General features: G+C 38.8%; 1 protein-coding gene and 1 non-coding gene across 2 annotated transcripts in view; both read right to left on the bottom strand.

The window, feature by feature from the left end:
• Positions 1 to 23,217, bottom strand: part of LOC125232444 (protein masquerade) — a 49,644-nt gene extending 26,427 nt beyond the window's left edge. Inside the window, 1 exon segment of the mRNA XM_048138104.1 lies at positions 23,072 to 23,217. Within this exon segment, the coding sequence (XP_047994061.1) occupies positions 23,072 to 23,150 (79 nt within the window). The 5' untranslated portion in view covers positions 23,151 to 23,217.
• Trnam-cau lies at positions 8,881 to 8,952 on the bottom strand. Its single transcript has one exon. It is a non-coding gene; the product is annotated as a tRNA-Met (tRNA).
• Positions 23,218 to 26,590: the final 3,373 nt, after the last annotated feature.

The following is a 26,590-nucleotide window of genomic DNA, read 5'->3' as shown; positions in this document are numbered from 1 at the left end:
AGGTATGTATACCTCACAGAATTAGATTTAGATAGAAGAAACGAGTTCATTTATTTGTATGGCGGCCGAGCGTGTCAGATTTTGTACTGAAGTTGTTACTTGCCTGTGATTTTAAATATGTCTCAGGCCCTTGAGTGTTGATAAGTTTTATGTTGTTGCAATTAAATATCATGTAACGAGGCATTTTTAATGTTTTTGTTGACTTCAACTTACAAAAATTTAAGCCCGAAAGCTGCAAGCTGCGATTAAAGACGGATAACTCAGTGGATTTCACTGAGTTCATTTGACACGCTAAGTAGATACGTTTGCTTGATCTATGGTTTATATGACATCTGTGGTATACCTATATTGTATAATAAGGTAATGGCGCCTATTAACGTGGTACTTAAGGAAGATTTCAAAAGATACCAAAAAATTAAGGGTATCAATGCTCATTAACGACCACAAATATTTTTTTTATGGAAGAGTATTTATTGAACTATTAGTTTTGAAGAGTTTTAGGATCATTTTAGTTTATTATATGTCATAAAATGATTATTGAAGCCAACATACCTAAATTTTCTATTACCGTGGTAATGAACAGGCTGCAGTTCTATTAACGCGAATTGAGATTTCATTACCGAGGGTATGAATGACAGTGTTTTTCTGCCATCGGTAAATAGAAACCCATCTCAAAATTCGGAGCTTAATACCGACGGTTGAATAAACAAATTATGACAAATGCATATACCTATACTATCCTCCTTTATGAATACCCACAGAAGACTCAGTTTCACCTAAGAAATCTGTACTTACGGTACACTAAATGTCATATTTTGATACAAGACTAATATGTCGCTCGGTAATAGATACTTCTATAGGAACCCATTACCGACCCAAGTAAATATTGCATGGATCGGTAATAGATTCTTATATATTCTATTACCGAGGGTTATCTGATCGTACCATCGGTAATAGGCATAAATTGGAGTATTATAAAATCTAATTCCGACCCATAAAAACAAAGTCATACAGATGTATTTTCATTACAAATGAAAATAAAATATTGCAACCTTATATTAAAACCAAGTTTACATAACTGGTAAGTAAGCATCAGACTTTATGTCAATGTTTAAAAAAATTGACAAATTAACGGTTTTCATAGAAACTACGAAATCAGTCATGAAGTTTTTGCTAAAAATTAAGGTTTTGTTGAATAATTTTCATACCGCGTAAATAGTTCTTTGATAGCGTGAATAGATCAAGATTGAAACAATTGTAAGACATTATATAACTGATCACATATACTTAAAATAAAGCAAAAAGAACTAATGTCACTACTTTAACTATTACTGTGGTATACCACAGTAATAGAATCTACTCACGAAATGGCGCCTATCACCGCTGTCTTTTAATTTCCACTTTAAACACATTTCCAGGCTAAACAATACGTAAAAAGTACTCAGAAGTCATGTACAAAACTATGAACAATAATTTGAAATGCATAACTTTCACCTGTTTGCCATAATTATTACGTAAACTACTAAATGAGATTGGAGTTCACTTAGGTTTAGCGTCACACGTCAGTATGACACAACCTCTTCTCGCGGCCCCGTGGCAAAAACTGTCAAATAGCGAGCGTCTTCTTTCATTCACACTCTCTATCGCCTATATGTGCGTTAGTCAACTAAACAGGCTTCCTTTGTGTGAGTAACTTTTTTTAAGAAATTGGTCGGTTTGCCTATAAAATGCGTATTTGCAAATGCGGCGGTAATGGACGTCGATTTCGATACCCGCGTTGATAGCCGCCGTTACCTTAGGCAATAAGAGGCAAAAAACATATTGTGCTAAAATATTTAAAATACCTACAGTCATTTCCGAAACGTGTGAATTCATGTCAATACTTTCTTTTATCAGTATTACACGGAGTAGGTAAACGTTTCGTGGCAGCGGCAGCGCACACTGCAGAGAGCGCACGTGGACACCGGCGCGGCGCCACAGAATATATAATAGCACAAGTAAAGAAGGCCCACTGCTTTGATGTTTCCGAAATGCCGCCTTTTTAAATACCTACAACATTCTTACAAAGAAACGAGCCGCACGTGCGCGGCGTCCGGTGATAGGGTTACCAATGGATCCAAACGAATTAATACTCACATTAAATGTTATATTATTATATTCAAGTCTTGAGTACTTTCTAGGTATATACGCTGTATTTATATATTTTTGTTCAAGGTTCCAACATCACAAGCCTTATTGAACTTTTCCGTGGGATCAGTAGTAGATCTGTATAAGAATATCTTTTGGTATTTATTTTATTCAATATGTCTATTTAATTTAGTATTATTAGCCATTCCACCCGCGGACATCGCTTAAAAAACTTAAAAAACGTAAAGTAACAATAGAAAGTGCGAACGTGCATTCCGTGAGAATGTGCGCCACCCCTGAGTAAGCCGCGAACTCGCGGCCACAGCTCGCGGCCGCCAGGATATACTTGTAGCGCGGCGATAGGATAGCGGAGTGAGCCGCCCCTGGCGGCGCCAGCGGAGGCGTCTGTGTGCGTGAGCTAGGTATGCATACAACTACAACTGCTGTAGGCACCGCCCCCCCCTCAGCGCGTCCTCTGCGGCGCGGCGATAATCACCTAGCCCTAAGGCCCTGGTTTCTCTGGCCCGTCACACGCGCCCGGCGGCGTTTGAAATGTTTGGATGTGAGCCGCATGTGCCGCTGTACCACACGCTGTCGGTCGCGGGTGCGTGGGTTTTCTGACCCTTGGTCACCCGTCGTCGGCGACGGAACTCAGAAGCTCTGGTAGACTGATTTTTGAACTGTTGTGTTGTGCTCTGATCAAAATGAATGCAAAAATACTTACATTGTAATTCTTAGAGGAAGAAGATTATACGCGACTTAATCCGTTTCCATATAAATATTGATATTACCCAAAAAAAGAGACAGTCAAACTATATTTTTGTATGAAACCGGCAAAAAGAAAGTGAAATTTTTAACTTGGTACTCAAACACTTTCATTGTAGTAAAGAAAATTTTACATCATATATTCGATTAAGTATATCGAAAACAGATCACAGAAGTACAATTCATCCATTGAATTACTATGTACTAACATACTAGAAATTACACCCCAAACAAAGTCTGTGCTCCGGCCGGCAGCGCGCGGCGCATGCGTGGGGAGGTATTTATCTTTGTCTTCATTCGATTGCGAGTGCTGCCATTCTTTGAACTTTTTCTTTTTGTTTGCCAAAGTCGCTTTTACTTTTTCGTTCCACCAGCTGGGGTCCTTTTCGTTACTAAGTAATCCTTTGGAAACTCCGAGAATTTCGACTGACCTTGCTCGGCACTCTTTTTCGAACTTAGACCACATGGTTTCTGCGTCTTCATACTCTACTCCAGTGTCAGCTTTGAGATACTCTGTTAGATTGGTTACGAGTGAGTCTCCTTTTGGACCATATAACTCCTTCCACTTAGTCCTGGGTGTTCTATCCACGGCGGTTTTTATTCGGGCGGGCAAATCAAAGACGGCGACAAGTATGCGATGTTGTGCGGTAAGATCTTCGCCCGGTATGACTTTGCAGTCTTTGAACCTTTGTTTAACGGAGATGTCCGAAATGATGAAATCTATTTGAGACATTCGGCCCGCGCACTTATAGGTAATGAGGTGTTCTAATTTCTTCTTGAAATTTGTGTTTATTAAGGTCAAAGAGTGTCTTGTTGCAAAGTCCAGGATTGACTCACCCTGCTTGTTTACTTCACCCATCCCAAACCCACCGTGTGCAGCATCGTGAGTACCTACAACTTTTGGTCCCAACATGGCCGTTTAGATCACCTCCAATAATTTTGTATTCATTAGTGGGTATGCCATTGACTATTAGGTCGTCGAAGTCGTCCCAGAAGGCGATCTTTTCAGCTTCACTACAACCTGTCTGGGGTGCATAGGCCGATATGATGTTCAGTACTTGTTGGTTTTCCATGGCTAATTTTACCGAAATGAGGCGGTCGCTCTTCCGGGTGACATTTATTATGCGAGGCTTAAAATGCTTATCTAAAACTATTGCCACACCGTTCCTTTTGCTATCTATTCCATAGTATATAACCTGGTAGCCATTACCAATTTCCTTGGATTTTAAGCCTTTCCATTTCGTTTCTTGAAGGCAGCATATGTGTATATTCCTTCTTTTTAAGATGTTACTTAGTTCCTGGCTTCTTCCAGTAAGAGACCCCAAGTTCCAAGTTGCGAGTCTTACTCTTCCTAAGTTCGAATGCGAATGTTTGTTCTTGTCGGTAGATCCGTCGCTTGGGGGGTAGGTACGCCCTAGTATTTTTGTATATCGCATTCTTCGCATCTGCGTCGCTTACGGGGTACGCCCTAGTAGTATTGCCGTTATTCATATTCTTGTGCATTTCATGTGAGGAGAATGTAATTGGCTATTTGTTTTATGGCCGGCTGCCGCCTGACGCCAAGACAGTAACTCTCTTGGAGAGCTTGGGAGCCGCCGTTGGATCGTGATCTCTTCCGCCGCCATCCCTACTATTCTGCCCTGCCTGGCAGGATAGCTCCAGCACAACCTGTGGCCTCAATATGTGATTGATTTTTTTCATATACCTACTTTAATTGCCCTTGAAGAAAATCATAGGTTATTATTGTATGAAAATATCGATTACAACTCGTGTTAGAACTGTGTAGTATTCATAAGTATAACGTGAAATAAATTTAACATTTCTCTTTTATATTACAAACAGAATATAATCACAATTACTATACTTCATTACCTACATGTCAAGTCTGTGCGATTATGATGCGATTAATCTATGATTTCGTTCAACAAAATGGCAGCGATAGCTTCGCGTTTGAGGAGCGCGTCCCTTCATTGAAATAATTACTTAAATAAAGATCGATTAACATAGCGTGTATACTAACCGATGAAATGTGACACGTCAGTTTTATTCGATTTTCTCGTATGGCTTAAACAGCATCTTGTTGCGCAGGAAGGCATTTTTACATTTTATTTGTGTGCAGGCAGAAACATAAGTCCAATGGACTTATGTTTGTAGCGCAAACGTTTTGCTCGCAGTGTCCTCTCTAGTATTACCTCAATGAGTTCATCATTATCTTTAGTGAAGTCAGTCATTTTCCATATCAAGACGCCACCCGCCGTCCGTTGCTATTGTACAAAACGAATACAGACCGTCACGTGCGGCGTGTGACCTTCGCCCGTCGAACCACCCGCCACCGGCGACGTTTCAAAGAAACCACCCTCAAACATTTCCGAACAAAACATTCGAACGTCGTCAGTCGCGGACCCGCGTAAAAAACCACAACACGTTCTATGAACATTGGTCAAGTGCGAGTCGGTTTTCGACTTTTCCATACAAAGAACTCATGAGCGCCTGAACGACTGTGATGGCAAAGTTAACTTTTCGCACTTACAAGACTTTACGTATATATCTCGGAAACGATAAGAGATAGAGCAAAATGGACTTCAGATTTGGGCTGTCGTTGCCACAAATTCTATGTTTTCGTCAACAGAGACCTTTTTTTGGACCGATTTGAACAAAATTTTGCTCAGTCCACTTACAAACGGTCTTAAGCGCCTCCTTTTTAGTAGGAACTTAAGTCATTTTGGCAAATGAAAAAAAAAATTGAACAATTTCTAAAAAGAAAAAGACAGAAATGAATTTCTTTCTACCTGTCCATCACGCTTACAAAATTTTAAGACGTTTAGTAACTGCTTGCAGCGTCAGTGAGTGAAAATCTTAATTTGAGTTTTTTTCTCGTAAGTCCGACTTACGCTTGACTGTAGATTTCTAATAGGTTTTCCTGTAATATACAGGTAGAGGGCTATCTCGTGTATTTTTTTGAAAATTTTACGCTAAGTAGTTTCGGAGATAAGGGGGGAATGGTCATTTTTTGTCTATTTTCTTAAATTACTCCTAAAGTACAAAAATTAAAAATTAAAAAAAAATATATTTCAAATGCTCATAAAATGCTCTTTCATTTGATATATAACACAATATAGTTTTAATAACTTTGATTTTTAATTTTCAAGTTTACCCCCCAAAAGTGACCCCTATGATTAAATTTGATTTAATTAAATTACATGTCCGTCTTTGGGCCACAGGTTTACATATGTGTACCAAATTTCAAGTAAATCGGTCCAGTAGTTTCGGAGAAATCGGCTGTAACAGAGGGACAGACAGACACACGAGTGATCCTATAAGGGTTCCGTTTTTCCTCTTTGAGGTACGGAACCCTAAAAAAAGAACTCAGTTAAAAGATATTGTCTCGACTGTTTCCTCCTTCAAAACTTAATCAATCGTAACGAAAGGCCATGCCAGGATAAGCTAAGTAAATCAGCCCCCAGCGAGTTTCGGCTTGAATAATGGTAGCTTATTAAAGAGGCTTACTTTGATGAAAAATCTGGAGGTGTCGCTTGCATGATAATACTTTAAAAAGTTTTTGTATGGCAATATAATACAAAATTAATATCATATAATTGTCCTACCTACATGCACAATATACGTGACGCACGTCAAAATCGGCCGCCCAGAAAAAAAAATATCGAAAAAATTTCGTTTTTTTTTAATTACTAAAGTATCATGTTTTGGGAGCTGAAATTTAGCATACTCGATATGAATACAAAGACGAATCAATTAAAAAAAATTCAAGCCAAAACTCGCTGGGGGCAGATTCACTTAGCTTATCCTGGCATGGCCTTTGGGAATCTGAATAACAACGAAATAATTTGTGTCGGACCGTTTAGTTTTTTGGCTAATTGCATAGAGGATTAAGTAAGGGGAGAGTTGTAACTCCGTACATCAGTAAATGCGAGTTATTTGTATAGGCATAGTTAAGTGACATCTAGCGACAATCAACCAATCAATCAAAATATTCTTTATTCAAATAGGCTTACAATAAGCACTTTTAAATGGTCAACAATGTACAATTTTTATCTTAGTCTAAATATCAGAGCAATTTATTGGTGCAATAAATAATATTGTTTCAAAACTACATCGTCGGCAACCCGAACCCTCCTTAGAACTTGTACACTCCTTTTTAGGCGTCCATAGGTTACGGTGACCGCTTTCCACCAGGCAGACCGAATGCTTGTTTGCCACCGACGTAGTATACATCGTGTTTTTTTTGTTTTCCGTTAAATTCGGCACCCAGTTAGGTTCATCATCAAGAACAATCCTGTATATCGCTTTTTGTTAAATTCGAAAAAAAAATTTTTTTTTCGTTTCCATACGTAATAAATGGATTAATTTAGTGTGAGAGGACATTGATCATAACATTAAAGTCATTGTCAAGTGTTTGACGGCACATGTCAAAACAAATAACATTAGGAAGTGGTAAGGGATGCCACACACAGTCATGTTCAGTAATTAAATTTTTTTTTTAATAATTCGATAACCTAAGAGTTAAGAGGCTAGTTTAAGAAAAATAAATTAATTGTATTTGAACTAAAGAATCTTCCCTTAAAATTAACGGAATTCAATAAGAACATGGTGTATAAAAAAAATGGCGACTCAAATTGTATGTATGTATGAGCCGTCGTTATCAGTGGCCGGCGCAGGCGCACGCTAGACGCGTACTTTCGTTTTCGGACGGAGAAATCGGCGCGTTAGGTCATCGGGTAACGGTCCGGCTGGGGGGGAGGGGGAATACAATGCTAATACGTGTTCGACGGGAGTAATGCACAATTGCACATGTGATATGGCCACAACTGCCTATCAGACGACCGGCTGGGCCATTTTTTTCAAAGTTGTCCACCCTACTTTTTTTTTGGATTTGGAAATTTTTGTGTGTTTTCCACTCAGAATTGCGAGCTCTTTCAATCCTAATAGGAGAAAAAGAGTGTCCCAAGGTTTTTTTCCCATTCCGTTACCATTTTTTCATACATTTTGTATGGCGGTAACGGAATGGAAGGTTCGGAAAAATGTATGGAAATCTTGGGACATTTTTTTTCTCCTATCAGGATCGAAAGAGCTCTCGATTCTGAGTATGAATCGCGTAAAAAATACCCATGTTACAAAAAAATAATGTAAGATGAGATATCCGATATTATTTTTAAAGACCTCAAAAATGAAATGACCCCCTGAATTTCACCAAACGAGTTTTGACAATATTTTGACAGATAAGTACATCGTAAAGTTTTATTTTAGCTAACTGGGGGCGAAGCCGATTGGCATTTCTGCGACGCGAAACAATATAACGAAACGCCGCGAAAGGTAGTCTGGCTCTGTCGCGCCAATACGCACGAGCGATAGAGATAGATATCTAAGAGCGTTTCGTTTCGTGAGCGTTTGTGCCATTCGGCTACGTACCCCTGGACTGCTTATTTTATTTTTAGCCAACTGGCTGGACTATAGGAGGATCAATACAATTCTACTCTTTGATGCTATGACCTTAAAAAGAGTTGTCGCTAAAGTCCGTCTAAGACTAAACCTGAGATTCACTTTGTATTTAGATATTAAACTATTCTAAATGCGTTACAGTTATTTTAATAGTATTATTACGGGTATTTGATTACATTCACTGAATTAATTCATCACTCATTTCATCCAATTTTCATTAAAAACGCAAGATACTTACCGATCACGAAAACGTCAAAAAAGTATTGAGTTCAACTAGGTGTGTCATTACTGCGAGGTGTAAGTATTAAGTTATTTACTGAGAACACGCATTTCACGCGCCGCCGTGGTGTATTTTATTAAGTTAAATAATGTACATATTACTTATTACGATAATTGTGTTGTAATGACATTACTTACCTGATTTTTCCTCACAGATAGCTTAAAAGGTAAAATATATTGGCGCAATGATTTAAATTAATAAATTGAAAATAGATATCATACACGAAAGAAAAAAACGGCAAGGCCCACTGGTGATCGAGCCGGGAATCGAACCCAGGTCTTCAGCTTATGCGGCTAACGTCTTTACCACTAGACCACACGCCCGCCCGTGTATGTGCCGCGCCGTGTTTCGTGTATGATATCTATTTTCAATTTATCCATACTAATATTATAAATGGGAAAGTGTGTGTGTCTGTTTGTTTGTCCGTCTTTCACGGCAAAACGGAGCGACGAATTGACGTGATTTTTTAGGTGGAGATAGTTGAAGGGATGGAGAGTGACATAGGCTACCTTTTGTCTCTTTCTAACGCAAGCGAAGCCGCGGGCAAAAGCTAGTAATTTATATAAAGTAGTGTGAGTACTTGAAAAAAGAACAAAGCAAACATATTCAATAAAATAATTTGATTTGTTGCCCAGTTGTTAAATTAATAAGTTATTTGAACTCTGAATACCGGTCTGGCCTATCTCACGTCTGCTACGCCGCGGTCCCGGGTTCGAATCCCGGTAAGGGCATTTATTTGTGTGATGAGCACAAATATTAAAGTCGACGAGTAGAAAAAAATACCTTATTAGATAATTATTAATTTAATAAGATTAGAGTTAAATTCGCGCGTTGATATCTTTTACTAGTAGTTCACATCAAGAAGTAGCAGGCTTAATAAAAGACATCAACGCTAAAAATGTGTAGCAAAAATGCTTAAATCTAGACACGCGGGAGCGTATCAAGCCAAGTTCAAGTAACAGAACTGCCGAGCAGCGCCGTGTGTAATATTCCACAAACCATTTGGAGCTACTTTTGAGCCCCTCATAACTCAAAAACTATTTTACATAAACGTGTCAAATTGGGCTCATATATTGAGACTTGCGAGATATATATGTGCTGCAAATTTTATAAACACATCTCAAACGGTTATTTAGATCATAACGTCCAAAAATCGTCATTAACATTTATATACCCATAGACATAAATTCTAACCCAGTTCCAAATTACCTAAATTCAAATTTGGCATGCAGATAGGAAATTAGGTAAACACGGAAAAAATCAGAAAATGGTAAATTTTGATTTTTTTTTAACCCTAATATTCCCGCGTTAGTGCTTACAACTAAGAGTATAGTCGACTTTCTTATTTATTACGTTATTAACTAGGGATTTAGAATTAATTATTGTTTCAATATTTAGCGCATATAATTTTTCTACAAAAAGTAATGATATCCCATCAAAAACATAAATGTGAAATGAGAGCCAAGTTCAATAATATGATACCTACCTATATGCCCTGGTTGTTGGCTTCAACGAAAAAAGAAGTGATATCTAAATGGGTGCCAAGTTCAATACGGACCATTGAAATTTATTTATAACAACATAAAATATCATTTCTTCTTATTACTTAGGATAATACACCGTGTTTTTTTTTGTTTTCCGTTAAATTCGACACGTCGTTAGGTTCATTATCAGGAACCATCCTGTATATCACTTTTAGTTAAAGTCGCAAAATAATTTTTCATCGTTTTCATACATAATAAATGAATTTATTTGTGTCAGAGACCCTTAAGAATTACATTTAAGTTAGTGTCAAGTGATCGACGGCACATATCAAAACAAATAACATTAGGAATTGGTAAAGGCTGTCACACACGTGTTCAGTAATTATCTTAATTTTTTTAATAACTCGATAACCGTGAAAGATAAGACGCTTGTTTCTTACAGAAATTAATTGTATAAATTGTATTTGATCTAAAGAAGCTTCCCTTATAGTTAACAGAATTCAATAAAAACAGGGTGTATATTGTAGCCTGAGGTCGGAGAATAGCTGAATTGCTGAAACATTTGTCCGGCGACAGTGGCTCTTCTAACAAACTGTGCTACTGTTGTCTCCTACACGATTCACACCTATCTAGCAGAATTGCTGGATTAATCCCAATCGTCCACATATCTAGAATCGGTAAAACATTTTTTCTACTCGTCGACTTTAATCTGCCAATTAGGACACCACAGATGTGCTGACTTTTCATATTCTTTGCTTTTCAGTGTCGGATAGTCTTAGACACTTAGTCAACTATAATATTTCACTACAGTTAACTTTAATTAACTGTAATAATTTCCAAAATAGAACTTCATACAAGTTTTATACCAAGTTCTATACTAATTGCGATACCTGGCAAATTATTCGGCATCTGAAACACATTATCTATCGTGTTAACAACCAATCAGAGACAGTTATTACAAACAATTGGATGCCAGGAATTTCGATGTTGATACAACGGTGAACGCCGCTATTAACATTAATTTTAACTTGAATGATGATATTGTTCGTAAATTGATGATGAAGATAATGACTCATAGAAAAAGTATTGTATACAATAGTGATATAATTTTAAAGCTTTTCACTCTCGTATCGTACTATTAGGCCACTCAGCAAACTTCTGGCCTAAACATGGTACTCGACTGAAAATTGTGTATTATATCACGATTGTATAAAATACTATATACGTATCGTCATTCCTCCTTACCGACGGGACCGAAAATCAACGATAACGATAAATAGTCCAATTTGTTCATGTATCTATCTAATCTACCAATTTACACGAATCTAGTAGAATAGCTGAATCGCTGAAACGTCTGACGACAGTGAAGCCCTCATTAATTCACTTTCAGCCGTTTCTCCGGGCGCACGCGCATGCCCGAGGCAGCACGCAGGCGCGGCTACTGCTTACTCGAACTAATTACCTTTAAATGTTTCTATATTATTTACTTGTTATAATTTACTTACGGCCATAGTCTAAATCGTCATGATTGACATACATACATACAATCACGCCTGTGTCCCATGAAGGGGTAGGCAGAGCACATGAAACTACTCAGGTTTCAGTGCCACTCTTGGCAAATAAGGGGTTGAAAGAAAACGAAACTGTGACATTGCAGTGACAGGTTGCCAGCCTCTCGCCTACGCCACAATATAACCCATATCTCACGACCTAACCTTCTACGACACCCACGGAAGAAAGGGGGTGGTGAAATTCTTAACCCGTCACCACACGGGCAACGGGTCGTCATGATTGAGTTCCGACTAAATTGCACATGATTTAGCTTTTTCATACCAATACACATTCCGATATTGTCAGCTTAATTAGGTAGGAATATTTCAAATTGTTTCTGAGTCAGACTGTAAAAGGCCGGCCTTAGTGCGTTTTCACATTATCCGATCCGATATCGGATGTAGAATCGATATTCTATATATTAACGGCGCTACCTTTACCTTTGACGTCCTTCCTACATACGATATCGGATCGGATAATGTGAGAACGCTCTTAGAGTAGTCGCAAAGAGAAGTCATCATACACAACACATAATTTCGTTAACGGTCATACAAACATACAAAATAAATAAATAAATAAATAAATATATAAATATATTATAGGACATTCTTACACAGATTGACTGAGGCCCACGGTAAGCTCAAGAAGGCTTGTGTTGTGGGTACTCAGACAACGATATATGTAATATATAAATACTTATATACATAGAAAACATCCATGACTCAGGAACAAATATCTGTGCTCATCACACAAATAACTGCCCTTACCGGGATTCGAACCCGGGACCGCGGCGCAGCAGGCAGGGTCACTACCGACTGCGCCAGACCGGTCGTCTGTAAATATATAAAATAAAACCGGCCAAGAGCGTGTCGGGCCACGCTCAGTGTAGGGTTCCGTAGTTTTCCGTATTTTTCTCAAAAAACCTATCAAGTTCAAAACAATTTTCCTAGAAAGTATTTATAAAGTTCTACTTTTGTGATTTTTTTCATATTTTTTAAACATATGGTTCAAAAGTTAGAAGGGGGGGGACGCACTTTTTTTTCCTTTAAGAGCAATTATTTCCGAAAATATTAATATTATCAAAAAACGATCTTAGTAAACCCTTATTCATTTTTAAATACCTATCCAACAATATATCACACGTTGGGGTTGGAATGAAAAAAAATATCAGCCCCCACTTTACATGTAGGGGGGTACCCTAATAAAACATTTTTTTCCATTTTTTATTTTTGCACTTTGTTGGCGTGATTGATGTACATATTGGTACCAAATTTCAGCTTTCTAGTGCTAACGGTTACTGAGATTATCCGCGGACGGACGGACGGACGGACGGACGGACGGACGGACGGACGGACGGACGGACGGACGGACGGACGGACGGACGGACGGACGGACGGACGGACAGACAGACATGGCGAAACTATAAGGGTTCCTAGTTGACTACGGAACCCTAAAAACCGGCCAAGAGCGTGTCGGGCCACGCTCAGTGTAGGGTTCCGTAGTTTTCCGTATTTTTCTCAAAAACTACTGAACCTATCAAGTTCAAAACAATTTTCCTAGAAAGTCTTTATAATGTTCTACATTTGTGATTTTTTTCATATTTTTTAAACATATGGTTCAAAAGTTAGAGGGGGGGGGACGCACTTTTTTTTCCTTTAGGATCGATTATTTCCGAAAATATTAATATTATCAAAAAACGATCTTAGGAAACCCTTATTCATATTTAAATACCTATCCAACAATATATCACACGTTGGGGTTAGAATGAAAAAAAATATCAGCCCCCACTTTACATGTAGGGGAGGTACCTTAATAAAACATTTTATTCCATTTTTTATTTTTGCACTTTGTTGGCGTGATTGATATACATATTAGTACCAAATTTCAGCTTTCTAGTGCTAACGGTTACTGAGATTATCCGCGGACGGACGGACGGACGGACAGACAGACATGGCGAAACTATAAGGGTTCCTAGTTGACTACGGAACCCTAAAAAAGAGTCATAGCAATAAGTATCAACCGCAGTCATATGTGAGTGTGCACGAGAAAACGTCCCACTTTGTAGATTGCTATAAAGCCGCTTTGTCTGTTTATTCATATTACCTACAAGTAAATCTCGCTGTAATGGTAACCGACAAAGTGGGACTTTTTACTAAACACATTCACATAAGCATAATACTAATAATATTGCAATGCAACATAACTGTGTACAGAATACATTGCATTGCAATTAGTAATTATATGTATTTCTGCCGCATTCAAGGAATGCTGCAAAGACATCCCGATACGATACCGATTTCAGAGTCAAAAGTGATAATGCTATTGACAAATTGATATCGACGGTATCGTATCGCTGTTATATCTGTAAAGCGTGCTTCGAATACGGCCGTCTTATTACAGATGGTGAAAGATAATCTCCGCTAAACGGTGGCGTGGCATTCGTGCCAGTAATCTGCCTACCCCTGATCACGCTGCCACATTTACATTATTTATCATGTAACGGGCATAATACCGCCGCCATATGCAATTATTCATCGTGTGACAGCAGTCATGCGTTGCTTTAACATTGTTTAAATGAAGCATTAGAATAAGTTAACGTATAATGACACGAGTTTAAACGAATCCTTTGAACATTCACTGTTTAAATAAAAATAAAATAAAATAAATAAATATTGGGGACACCTTACACAGATCAACTTAGCCCCAAACTAAGCAAAGCTTGTACTATGGGTGCTAAGCGACGATACACATACTTAAATAGATAAATACATACTTATATACATAGAAAACATCCATGACTCAGGAACAAATATCTGTGCTCATCACACAAATAAATGCCCTTACCGGGATTCGAACCCAGGACCGCGGCTTAGCAGGCAGGGTCACTACCGACTGAGCCAGACCGGTCATCGGTTTTGAACACGGTTATCGGTTACCTACGATAATCCTCAGGATAGTCCTCAACTGTGCGTTTCTACAATAAATTTCGACCTTTTTTATACTACGTCGGTGGCAAACAAGTATATATAGGTGGCAAATAGATATTCTTCCGCCTTATAGAAAGCGGTCACCGTAACCTATGGACGCCTGCAACTCACATGCGCGTTGCCAACCCATTAAAAACTTGTGAAACTTGTGTGTGTGCACAGCAAAAAGGAGTGTACACAAGTTCTAAGGAGGGCTCGGGTTGCCGACGGCTCAAAGGACAATAGCAGGAACATATTAGTTCCGTAAGTCATTCCATCACCATCAGCACACCGCACCCTCGTTGAGCTCTGGCAGCCTTCACCGGCAGGAACACAACACTATGAGTAGGGTTTAGTGCTATTTGGCTGCGGTCTTCTGTAAGGCGACCTAAAGTTAAAATGTCGTCGCCGTCACCGTCGTTGTGTATCGATATCGTTTGCAACAGAGAGATTGACCACTTGTCTAAGGGCCCCAGGGGCCCATTTCTCGAAGCACGAGTTACAATGTGCATGCGGTAGTCTAATTTGACAAGTTAGAAAGAGACTTCCGCTTGTAACTTGTAACTTTCAGTTTTGAGAACCCCACAGAGAGATTGACAACTTATCTTAGGGCCCCAGCTCTTGATCGATACAAGTGATAATAACAGGCCGCCATTTTTCCGAAACTATTACACATGAGTATGACAGCAGGCTGAGTCAACAAGCAGTTTAATTAATAAGGGCGGCGGAACAAAGCTTTCTTTTCCTTAAAACGCGACGGACGCGCGTCGCATCGCTAACGCGTGCTTCAACGCATATTCGCACTTGTGAAAATATCGCAGCTCGCAGGTAACAGGTGACTAATAGGCAGTGACTAAAACGCCCGACATTTTGAAAACAGCCTCTTCTGTTCAATAATTCGTTATCTCAATGTAAACGACGAAATCTGCCCCCAAAGATGTCACAAAGGGTTGCAGTTGTAGGGCCAGAGGCACACGAACTAGAGATTAAAATGTCCAAATGTCCAATATATTCTGGCTGATGTAAATGGACTACCTACTTAATGTTTTTTTCATTTAAATCTATAGCAATCTTTCGGGACACTGACCCGATGACGCTTAATCGATGGAATCAGGCGTTACTTTGCGGAAATCCATGTTAATCGTAAACTAGAACTTTCCTTTGCTAATCCGCGAATAGATAACGTGCAAGTCAATCAGTGCTAACCTGTTATAATTACTTGCGTATATTTTACATGCAATTAATTTTCCCACCCTCCCACCGCAAAAATAAAAATAAATACGCAAATAAATATAACAACCCACCACCAAAATACAAAACTCGACACGTGTTTCGCCTCTCTACGAGGCATCCTCAGGAGCTGATGTTGACGGTCCGAAGTCCCGCAACTGAGTCAGTTAGCACTGATTGACTTGCACGTTATCTATTCGCGGATTAGCAAAGGAAAGTTCTAGTTTACGATTTCCGATGACGCTTGACTAACTGAGCAACTGCTGCGTAGGTACTTACTCAACTTACGGAAGGATGTGAATTTTTCCAACCAATCATCATCCTCCTTGCGTTATCCCGGCATTTGCCACGGCTCAGCCTGACCCATCAGGCTTCCATGAGCTGTGGCAAATGCTAGCCTGATGGGTCAGCCTTCCTGCAGGCTAATCCCAATATTTGGTGTAGGCACGTTTTACGAAAGCGACTGCCATCTGACCTTCCAACCCGAAGGGTAATCCGGCCTTATTGGGAATCAGTCCGGTTTCCTCACAATGTTTCCCTTCACCGTAAATCGACTCGTAAATATCAAATGACATTTCGCACATAAGTGTCACAGCTTTGCCTGCACGTGCATTTCCCAAGGCGCATTACTAATAAATATGCTCAAATCATGCAAATTGCCCAGACCATTACTAAAGCAAGTAGATCCAGTGGCAAGTAGAATTGCGCAACATTTTCCGGACTTTCACGATGCCTGTCAACGACTGTGGGCGACAATCGACAATAGTGATATGTCATTCTCATTTGGTTATGTTACCTATGTCCATTTAAAAGTCATCTAGCTGTTATCGATTTCATTTAACATGAAGAAAATAGTTATAATGAAATTCCGCAACATGGCGTGGCGCGTAGTCGTATATTTTTGGTCAGGCCCCGTAGCCGAATGGCATTTCTGCGAAACGAAACGCCACCGAAACGCCGCAGAAATATAGTCTGGCTCTGTCGCGCTAATACACAAGAGCGATAAAGATAGATAGCTACGAAAGAGATATTATCGTGAGCGTTTTGTGCATTCGGCTACGCACACAGGCTTTATAAAGTAAATCATTCGATGATTCAATATCGATGACACAAGACCGCGGTCAAACCGCAGACTGCGGAGAAAGTCCTGCACTCAAATACCGTGAGAACCTTCCTTCGAAATAAAAAAACCGGTCAAGTGTGAGTCGTATTCACCCACCGTATGTTCTGTACATTTTTTCATATTCCGTACCGTATTGCGTTCCGTTCCGTTCCGTTCTTTGTATTTTTTAGGGCGACGCGGAATCTGCTCTAGCTGACCAAAAATCGCTCGTTAGCATAAAGACACCTATCGAAACTAAAGCAACGATCGTTTGATCTATAGATCTGACTTTTCAAGGTGAAAATGCCATACTATTTAATAATTTCACCACCCTTTACTTTCGTGGGTGTTGTAGAAAAGTACAATGTGGGATAAGTATGGGTTCAATTACTAAGAGGTGGCTCAAACTTAAGCAGAAGGGGTAGACTTTTAAGAATACAGGCATAGCTTATGTATTTATTATGAACAGCGGGCGTAACACACTAGTTGAATAAACTTTATCGCATCCCTATCGCAATAGTTTACAAATCCTAGTGCGAAAAGGACGGCCTGACATTGTATCGTTTATCATGCGGCCGTGCTTGCCTGAAGTCTGTTTTGACTAGATTGATGAAATGATGTGTCGCCACGCTGACTGGTCCGAACCGAAACCGGTGTCGCCACGTCGGCAGGACTTTCTCCGGCCATTGACTGTCTCAAGCCATTGATATTGAATCATCCAATGATTCTTTATAGAGTCGGCCCTGACCAAACTTATACAACAACGTGTCCGAGCTTCCAAAGGAGGAGACTCTTCAGGACTTTACCACGAGGCAGAATGTCAACTATAATATTTCATTACACTTCACTTTAGTTAACTGAAAAAATTTCAAAAATAGAACTTCATACAAGTTTTGTACTAATTTGGCATACCTGGCAATTTTTTCTGCATTTGAAACACATTTTTTTATCTATCGCGTTATCGACCAATCAGAGACAGTTATTACAAAAAATTGGTTGCCAGGTAATTCGATGTTGATTGTTGATACAACGGTGAACGACGCTATCAACATTAATTTTAACTTGAATGATGATATTTTCGTCCATTTATGATGAAGATGATGATGATTCATAGAAAAAGTATTGTATACAATAGTGATATAATTAAGCTTTTCACTCTCAACTAAAAGCATTGTATTATATCTATTATTATGTAAATGGTCACTTCAGCAATTCTTCGTGGCCTAAACATAGTACTCAACAGTCAACTGAAAAGCATTGTATTATATCACGATTGTATAAAATACTATTTTCTACTCGTCGACTTAAATTGATAGGTAATTGTGCCAAAAACCACAAATTGATTGTACCTAATCGAAATCTAAGAAAATAAAACCGAGCTACTTTTGAGTTTGAAGTAGCAAATTAAAACTACATACTAGGTATTCGTCAAACTATTTCTACCTTATTGATACTTACATAGCTATTAGGTAACTCACGGTCCCGTAGGAGTAACAATAACAAGGCAACTACAGTGGCCTATTTCACCACACTAAGTAAAGTAGTTTATTTTTCATGTAGGCATATTACAGTGTGCTTATGAACATCAAATTAAGAGCTACAAACTGGCTCTAACCCGGCAGGACACATAATTATGTATTTTAATCATTCCATCCTATAACTAACTTGCAAGAAATCTTAGAAAATATAAACATAATTGTCACTGACAATTAACACGCGACGTGACACTGACAATTCTAAGCCTATTTCGATTGAATTGTTTCGTAAAGAAAATTGTTACTCAGCATTGTGTGTAATATTTCCTTGTTGAACAGGCAATGAACGGCGAACTGTCACTGTCGGGCGACAATTATCACTGTTGTGAAATAGGCCACTGATAGAGTGAGAGAAAACAGTAATGACAGCAAAAAATAGAGGCTGTCATCTATTGTATCCTACCGCCAATTTAAGCCACCAAAACGAAACATAACGAAACCGAAACCGTGGTAAAGTCGGCAAAGGCCGATGTCAGTGGGTTGATCGGCCGGCCTACATACACACACAGACGCAACGTGTATGTGAAGTATGTGAACACACACACACACACACACGCTCGGTGCGTGGTAACTGCGCGCGAGTGCCCGTTTCGACGCACATTCTATATTCAAAACAATTCTAGTTGTTGATTAAGTTTCTTTGGGTTGTTGATGTTACAAAAAATCCAAAATTATCATTTTAGTTTAGATATTAGGTATGTAAAACAATAACTGACTTTTTACTCTTTACAGCAATGAGATTATTTGAAACGGTACCTACAAGCAACCTAACTCCTACTAGTCTTTAACATTTTTTACAAGGACGTTACATCTTTAACACGACAGAGGGTGCTAGTGTGTTGCCGACTTTGAAGGCGCTCTGTTTTTGAAGGTCAGAAGGTCGTATCAGTCGAAAATACCGGGATTGGACATGATAAAAAAGCATGTAAGCTAACGCAAGTTACACTGACAGAGTCGCCCAAACTTAGTAACTACCAGTATACCCGTTTTCAGCGTAGATCATTTAGTTCAGTATAAATCCATGAGAAGTTTAGAACAATGCACCAAATGACTTCGCTTCTAAGTACCTAACCTGTCTTAATCTAGCTAAATAAGTCCTCAACATATCCACCATCTTGTGGTCCGGCGTTGGAACAGAATTCAAATCAGCGGGCAATATGGCGCGCGTAACGGTCCGCGCGCCGTTACGCGTCTTTCCGATGCGTAACTTCCACTATAATACCGATACAGCAGAGATACCGGCTGCTTGTGACGTCATAGGAATGTTTACTAAAACTAGGCTAAGTAGCCAAATGCACAAACGCTCACGATAATATCGTTGTCATAGGCAGACCGCGTTAACGATTGTCATTCGGCTAGGCCGGTTGACCAGAAATATATGACCAGGAATATATGCTTCGCTCGCTTTAGAAAGAGACAAAAAGTAGCCTATGTCACTTTTCATCCCTTCAACTATCGCCACTTAAAAAATCACGACAATTCGTCGCTCCGTTTTGCCGTGAAGGACGGACAAACAAACAGACACACACACTTTCCCATTTCTAATATTAGTATGGAATGTCAAGTAGGCGCTGTTATTCTGATGTAGGCAATGACAATTCAGTATAGTATGAAGAAAATAGTTGTACTTAAATTACGCAACATTGATTGAAAGCTCTCCATCGAGTTTTGATCTGTTGGTTTTTCCGTTGACCACAAAACATGTAGGTATAGTTAAGCATCATAAATACATATTTATTTTTTATTGTTTGAAGTGTGCTGTATAAACAACTAGCTTATGCCCGCGGCTTCGCTCGAGTTAGAAAGAGACAAAAAGTAGCCTATGGCCTACGTCACTCTCCATCCCTTCAACTATCTCGACTTAAAAAATCACGACAATTCGTCGCTCCGTTTTGCCGTGAAGGACGGACAAACAAACAGACACACACACTTTCCCATTTCTAATATTAGTATGGAATGTCAAGTAGGCGCTGTTATTCTGATGTAGGCAATGACAATTCAGTATAGTATGAAGAAAATAGTTGTACTTAAATTACGCAACATGGCGCGTAAGTCATATATTTCTGGTCGAGCTTTATAGTTGACTTGAAATTAGAATTTACAAAAGAATAGTATTTTATACCTAATACAAAGCTTTTCAGTCGAGTACCATGTTTAGGCCACGAAGCTTGCTGAGTGGCCTAATAGTACGGTACGAGAGTGAAAAGCTTAATTATATCACTATTGTATATACAATACTTTTTCTATGAGTCATCATTTTCATCATCAATGGACGAAAAATATCATCATTCAAGTTAATAGCGCCGTTCACCGTTGTATCAACATCGAATTACCTGGCAACCAATTGTTTGTAATAACACCGTCTCTGTTTGGTCGATAACGCGAGAGATAAAAAAAAATATGTTTCAGATGCAGAAAAATTTGCCAGGTATCGCCAATTAGTATAGAACTTGTATATGGTTCTATTTTTGTGTAATGATTTATGTAATGAAATATTATAGTTGACTAGGTGTCAAAGACTATCCAACACTGAAAAGTCAGCACGTATCCTAATGCCGTCTGTGGTGTCCTAATTGACAGATTAAAGTCGACGAGTAGAAATAGGACTTTACACTTAGGACAGTCTGACATATGCCATAATTTTAGAGAATACTGGTATTTTTGTTATTTTTAGACAATTTACTACTAATTTTTTTTAACATTGCGACATTCTAAGAACATGATATGTAATATAAAACTTGGTTGTAACGAACCTCATCTTTTTGGTTGATGAAATGTCACCGTCCTTAATCACACCGCGTTGAAGTCTAATATATGGCAATAACATCATTTGTTTGGCAATGCCTACGTCCCATTGTGTCACTCCATGATCACCTTGGATTTGAATAATTCCCATCTGTCCCTACCTAGCTCACTCATATATAATAAAATAATGTAAAACGATACATACGACTTTTTAGTCGCAATTATCACCATGACAAGCCTTTGTGGCGCCGTACCGTCGCTCGTTCGTTAGGTATGTGTACTGTTTACATTAGTCTAGAATCGGAGAAACCGTTCACTAGGTTGCCTACCGAATACTTGTATATCCGCCACGATACAATGTGTTTTGTGCTAAGTTATTGCGTGGAACTTACACTGTGTGTGGTTAAATCTTGGTGGCAATTTTTATGAGCCCTGCAATACCAATATATGGTATTTTAATAAGCAATACTATTTCTTTGACTCTTTAATAAAGCATATTATCGAGATACTCGGTAAAATATAAGTCAAACCAAATTAATTTGGCAGCGATTTTGAAGGCCCCAACGCGCGACGTTGCAAGTCAAACTTCGAACTGCAAGACCACAACAAACTGTGGCATACTAATTGCTTTAGTGACTGAGATTTCAAATAGGCACCTATAAGTCCTATAACACATATATCACTGCTTGACACTACACTAGCCTTAGATGAGACTTTCAGAAGGTCTCATGCATTGCAGTACTTAGATGTTATGTTACAAACAGGATGTAGTTCTTTAAATACAAGATTTTCATAATTGATTCTTGAGATGTTTTATCGAAGAACAAAAATAGTCTAGATACTCGTATCTGATTTACTCGTATGGTACTACATCGCAAGCCACGAAACTCAGGTTCAGAGACGCACAGCACGATAACTTAGGGTTATCTCTAGAATCTAGAACCCTCTATAGAAACTGACCGCTCTAACCCGCTATAAACGTGATGTATGGCTCGGCCAGTCAGCCATACATTGTTGCCAACAGTACTATCTATGTACAAGCCTAGGGTAGTCACATTCAAATCATCATCATCATATCAGTCTTTAGCCGCTCAATGCTGACCATAGGCCTCTCTTTGAGTAAGCCACTTGTCCTGGTCCTGAGCTATCTAAAACTTAGCGATGTCGCACTCATATCATCATATAGAACCCTTTATGGAAAGTACTTGATCAACCTAACTAACCAAAGTATATACGTGAAGTTTGCAAACAGCATAGTCACGCGTGGTCACGCTAAATCATCATCATATCATATCAGCCTTTGCTGACCACAGGCCTCTCTTGGTCGCCACTTGTTCTGGTCCTGAGCTAATTTCACCCAGAAGTGTCTTTCAATCTTACGAAAGTACCTACAGATGTACCTAGTGCGAAAAGCTTTTTAACGGAAACATACTTACCCTGCTCCAACTGAGAGGGAACTGAAATCTTCTCGAGACTTAGGTTTGCCGGCGTAGCTTTATTTGACGTTCATATTACTTCATATGCGCATTTGTAATATGCCTACTTGGAAAATAAATATTTTATTTCATTTCATACGAACGTGTCATGCTATTTCAGTCAATCTCAGTACAAAACGTACTGATACTGTCTGAACTGGCATGACAAATGAACGTTTCCGGAAAAATACGAAGGAAAATTTTTCGCACTACATATGTATAACGCAACAAGCTCAAACACTAACAAGAAACTATGTGGTACACCGTACACACATGGGTCATATAACTGACCACAGCATAAAATTTCACATCGACGACCTAAAAACGAGACCTATCTTAAGAGAAAGTGCTTACCGGAAAGAAAGGAGCTCGCGAACGAATCCTCCTGCGCCAGCAAGGGGCTGACCGCCAACATAACAAGTATCAGCTTCATGGTGGCACTGTCAACTGTCAAATGTCAACTGTCACTGTCACTGGGGCATGGCGCGTGCGCTCGCAGAGTCGCGTGCGGGGTGACTGAGTGAAGGAAAGGCGGTGTGGCGGATGTGCAAAGAGTTGGGCGGAAGAAAGTTGCGGTTGATGGGTATCAGGTTGAAGCCTCTGAGAGGACTTGTCGGATTTTTTTGACCCCCGACGCAAAAACGACGGGGTGTTATAAGTTTGACGTGTCTGTCTGTCTGTTTGTCTGTCTGTGGCATCGTAGCGCCCGAACGGATGAACCGATTTCGATTTAGTTTTTTTTTGTTTGAAAGCTGAGTTAGTCGGGAGTGTTCTTATCCATGTTTCATAAAAATCGGTCCACTATATCGCGGTCGGGGTTTTTTTTCAAAATTTTAATTTTGTGATTAGGTTATTATTTTGTTCAGAAGTCCCTTCTTTGGAAAATCCTTTTCAAAGATGAGCATCGATGAAGTAAGCTGTCCACGTCTGCTTTAAAGGAATTCTCTCATCTCTCCCCCGTCATCTTTTGATGATGAGGATATGTAAAATAATGTTTGTAGGAAGAAGAAATTTGTCTTTTGTGTCCAGTGGATATATTAATTGCTAACCCGTAGTTTGAGTTTATGTACCAAACTAGGATAGCGCGTTTTCACATTATCCGATCCGATATCGGATGTTGGCAAAAAAAATCAAAGATGGCGGCTTAAATGTATGGGATATCGGTCCTACATCCGATATCCGATCGGATAATGTGAAAACGAACTTAGGTGCATATATATGTGTATACAGACACCCTGAAAATCTGTTTTTCGCGTGCATTCCGATTATTGCTTTTTATTTCAGTTCCCCTATCATGCATTTATATTGTAGCCAATATATATTATTCATGTCAAGAGCTATTGTGCAGTAATATATTATTAATTATATCAGAGCGAGAAAAGTCCTCACAAATACGCACTTAAAAGCCTTGGTAATAGAGTCTTCCGATATTTGTGGGGACTTTACCAGCTCCGATATACTCGTACATAATATATGGCAACTGTGTAATGCATACTTGCAGGTACTAAAGAATGGTAACTTTACTCCACCGCGTCTGAATTTTTAATCTTTGCTCAAATCATCGCTTAACGGCAAACCGCTCCAAGAGCTCGCCAGTTATCACTAATATTTAGTAGACGAGAAATTAATGTACAACTCTCGGCTTTCCCCGCCCAAGAGGACCTAACTCTAGAAAAGTTTAAAACCAAAATCAACCATAAAACGACCGAATAAAGATTAAAATTGAACTAAGAGCTTAGTTTTGCTATTTTTTTTTGGAAGCCGATAGATAATCATAAATTCGCTTTTATACTATTAAGTGGATTCATAAGTAAGTTATAAAATAGACTGCGATGGTAGAATGTGTAAAAGGCTTCTTAAAATATACGTAACTGTTAATTTTTGGTCGATCGTTTTGAATATGACTTGTTAACAATATGAGTTGCTTAATTTGGCCTGACTTTACGCGGACAAATCTTTTGGACTCTCTTAGAAAATAATTATCTACTCTATATTTACGTTTTCGAGTTACTTGACTTCGTATATGTACGTACCTAGGGTGCATTTGGGTAATTTCGAAGCACAGAAATGCTCCGGTAATTTCGAAACGGGAATCTTGATATGATCGAAATAATGGTGATTTTATGTGACTTTCGAAATTACCCCAATGCAATCTACTTATTTCTATAGGTCAAAATGTGTAGCGTGACATTTCTAGAACTCTAAAATTGAGTGCCTTGTCCTATAAATGTCCAATAAGTCTATTTGGGATTAGTCCAATTTCCTAACATTGTAAAGTCTTTAGCCGAAAATTGTCGTAAGACTAATTGGTCTACCAACACACCATTGATTAAATTTTACCTAGTCAGTAAGTAACAGTAAAAATTAGCACAATTAACGCTGAACTGTCATTGTTGGCTGTCTGTCTGTGCGAGGGGTCAGAACTATCTGTATGGCTATGTGAAGGGGTCAGAGCGTGGGACTGACCCGCACCAGGGGCGGCTCACTCCGCGATTCTATCGCCGCGCTACAAGTACATGCTGGCGGCCGCGAGTTCGCGGCCTAATCAGGGGTGGCGCGCGTTCTCACGGAACGCACGTTTGCACTTTCTATTGTTACTTTACGTTGCGAGTTTTTTTTTTAAGTTTTATATGCGATGTCCGCGTGTGAATCATTTATTTAAAAATCATTTAATCATTTATTTAAAACATCAACACAAAAGTTTACAGTGTTACACCAAAGCACTTATGTGGTAAACATTAATTTATAATATTATTATAATGGCTAATGCTTAGTTAAATAGACATCATGAATAAAATAGGAGAATCTTACACAGATCTACTATTGATTAAGTCCCACGGAAAAGTTTAATAAGGCTTGTGATGTTGGGACTTAAATAAAAAATATAAATACTGTATGTATACCTAGAAAGTACCCAAGACTGGAATACGAGTAGAACTACGTCATAGTGACGATATAAATCAGATTGTAAGAAATCTCTTACTGCTTGTCATTTTGACATGGTTGTAGAGTGGCCTAGGCTGGGCCTAGGGTTCCAATTGTTTGACTGTACAGGCCGATGCGCTTTTATAGAAGACGTAATTTCTTCTTATTCGCTTCAAAAATTAGTGGCACCTTGTAATGAAATACAATGTAAGCTCATATATCAGGACAATTGTAACTAATCAATTTTTTCCATTATTACACTATGTTGAGTTCTACATGTATCCACTGAACACGCCTACCATATATAACCACTCTATTTAACAATGCAAACATTGTAAAACATGGAAAAAATGGACCAGTTACATTTGCCCCCCAGTCCGGATTTGCCCCGCTGTACCTTTAAATGTAATCTATCTAATCTCAAATCGCTCTGCCGTGATCGTATATATTTTGTCGATGTTCTATCTATGTACAATACAATACAATACAAAGCATTTATTCATGGTAAACACACATAAAAAAAAATACAAACAAATGGTTATAAAAAAAAAATGTATATTATAAATAGAAAATTAAATAAAATTTCGAATAGAAAAGTGTCCTTCCCGCCCGAACCCCTAGTCTGTTAGTCTGACTAGGCTTAGAATAAATTTAAAAGTGGAAAATGTCTGCCTTGGGTGAGACTTGAACTCACGGCCTCTGGATCGATACTCCAGCGCTCTGCCAACTGAGCCACCAAGACTTCAACCAAGCCAGCGAAATTTTCCACTACTAAATGGTCAATGGTCAATGGTAAGGTTAGTCTGACTACCGAAACTTATGAACCCCTTCATCTTGCACCTCGTATGCACAAATCTAAGTATGTGCCTGTCTAATCTTGCTTAATAATTAGTACTTATTCACAATATCATCTCAACAATGAACATCTTAAGAAAAATGTACTAAAAT

Source organism: Leguminivora glycinivorella, chromosome 1 (genome assembly GCF_023078275.1).
Source record: "Leguminivora glycinivorella isolate SPB_JAAS2020 chromosome 1, LegGlyc_1.1, whole genome shotgun sequence".
NCBI lineage: Eukaryota > Metazoa > Arthropoda > Insecta > Lepidoptera > Tortricidae > Leguminivora > Leguminivora glycinivorella.
The sequence above is the reverse complement of the archived record's forward strand: the minus strand, read 5'-3'. Positions and strand labels throughout refer to the sequence as shown.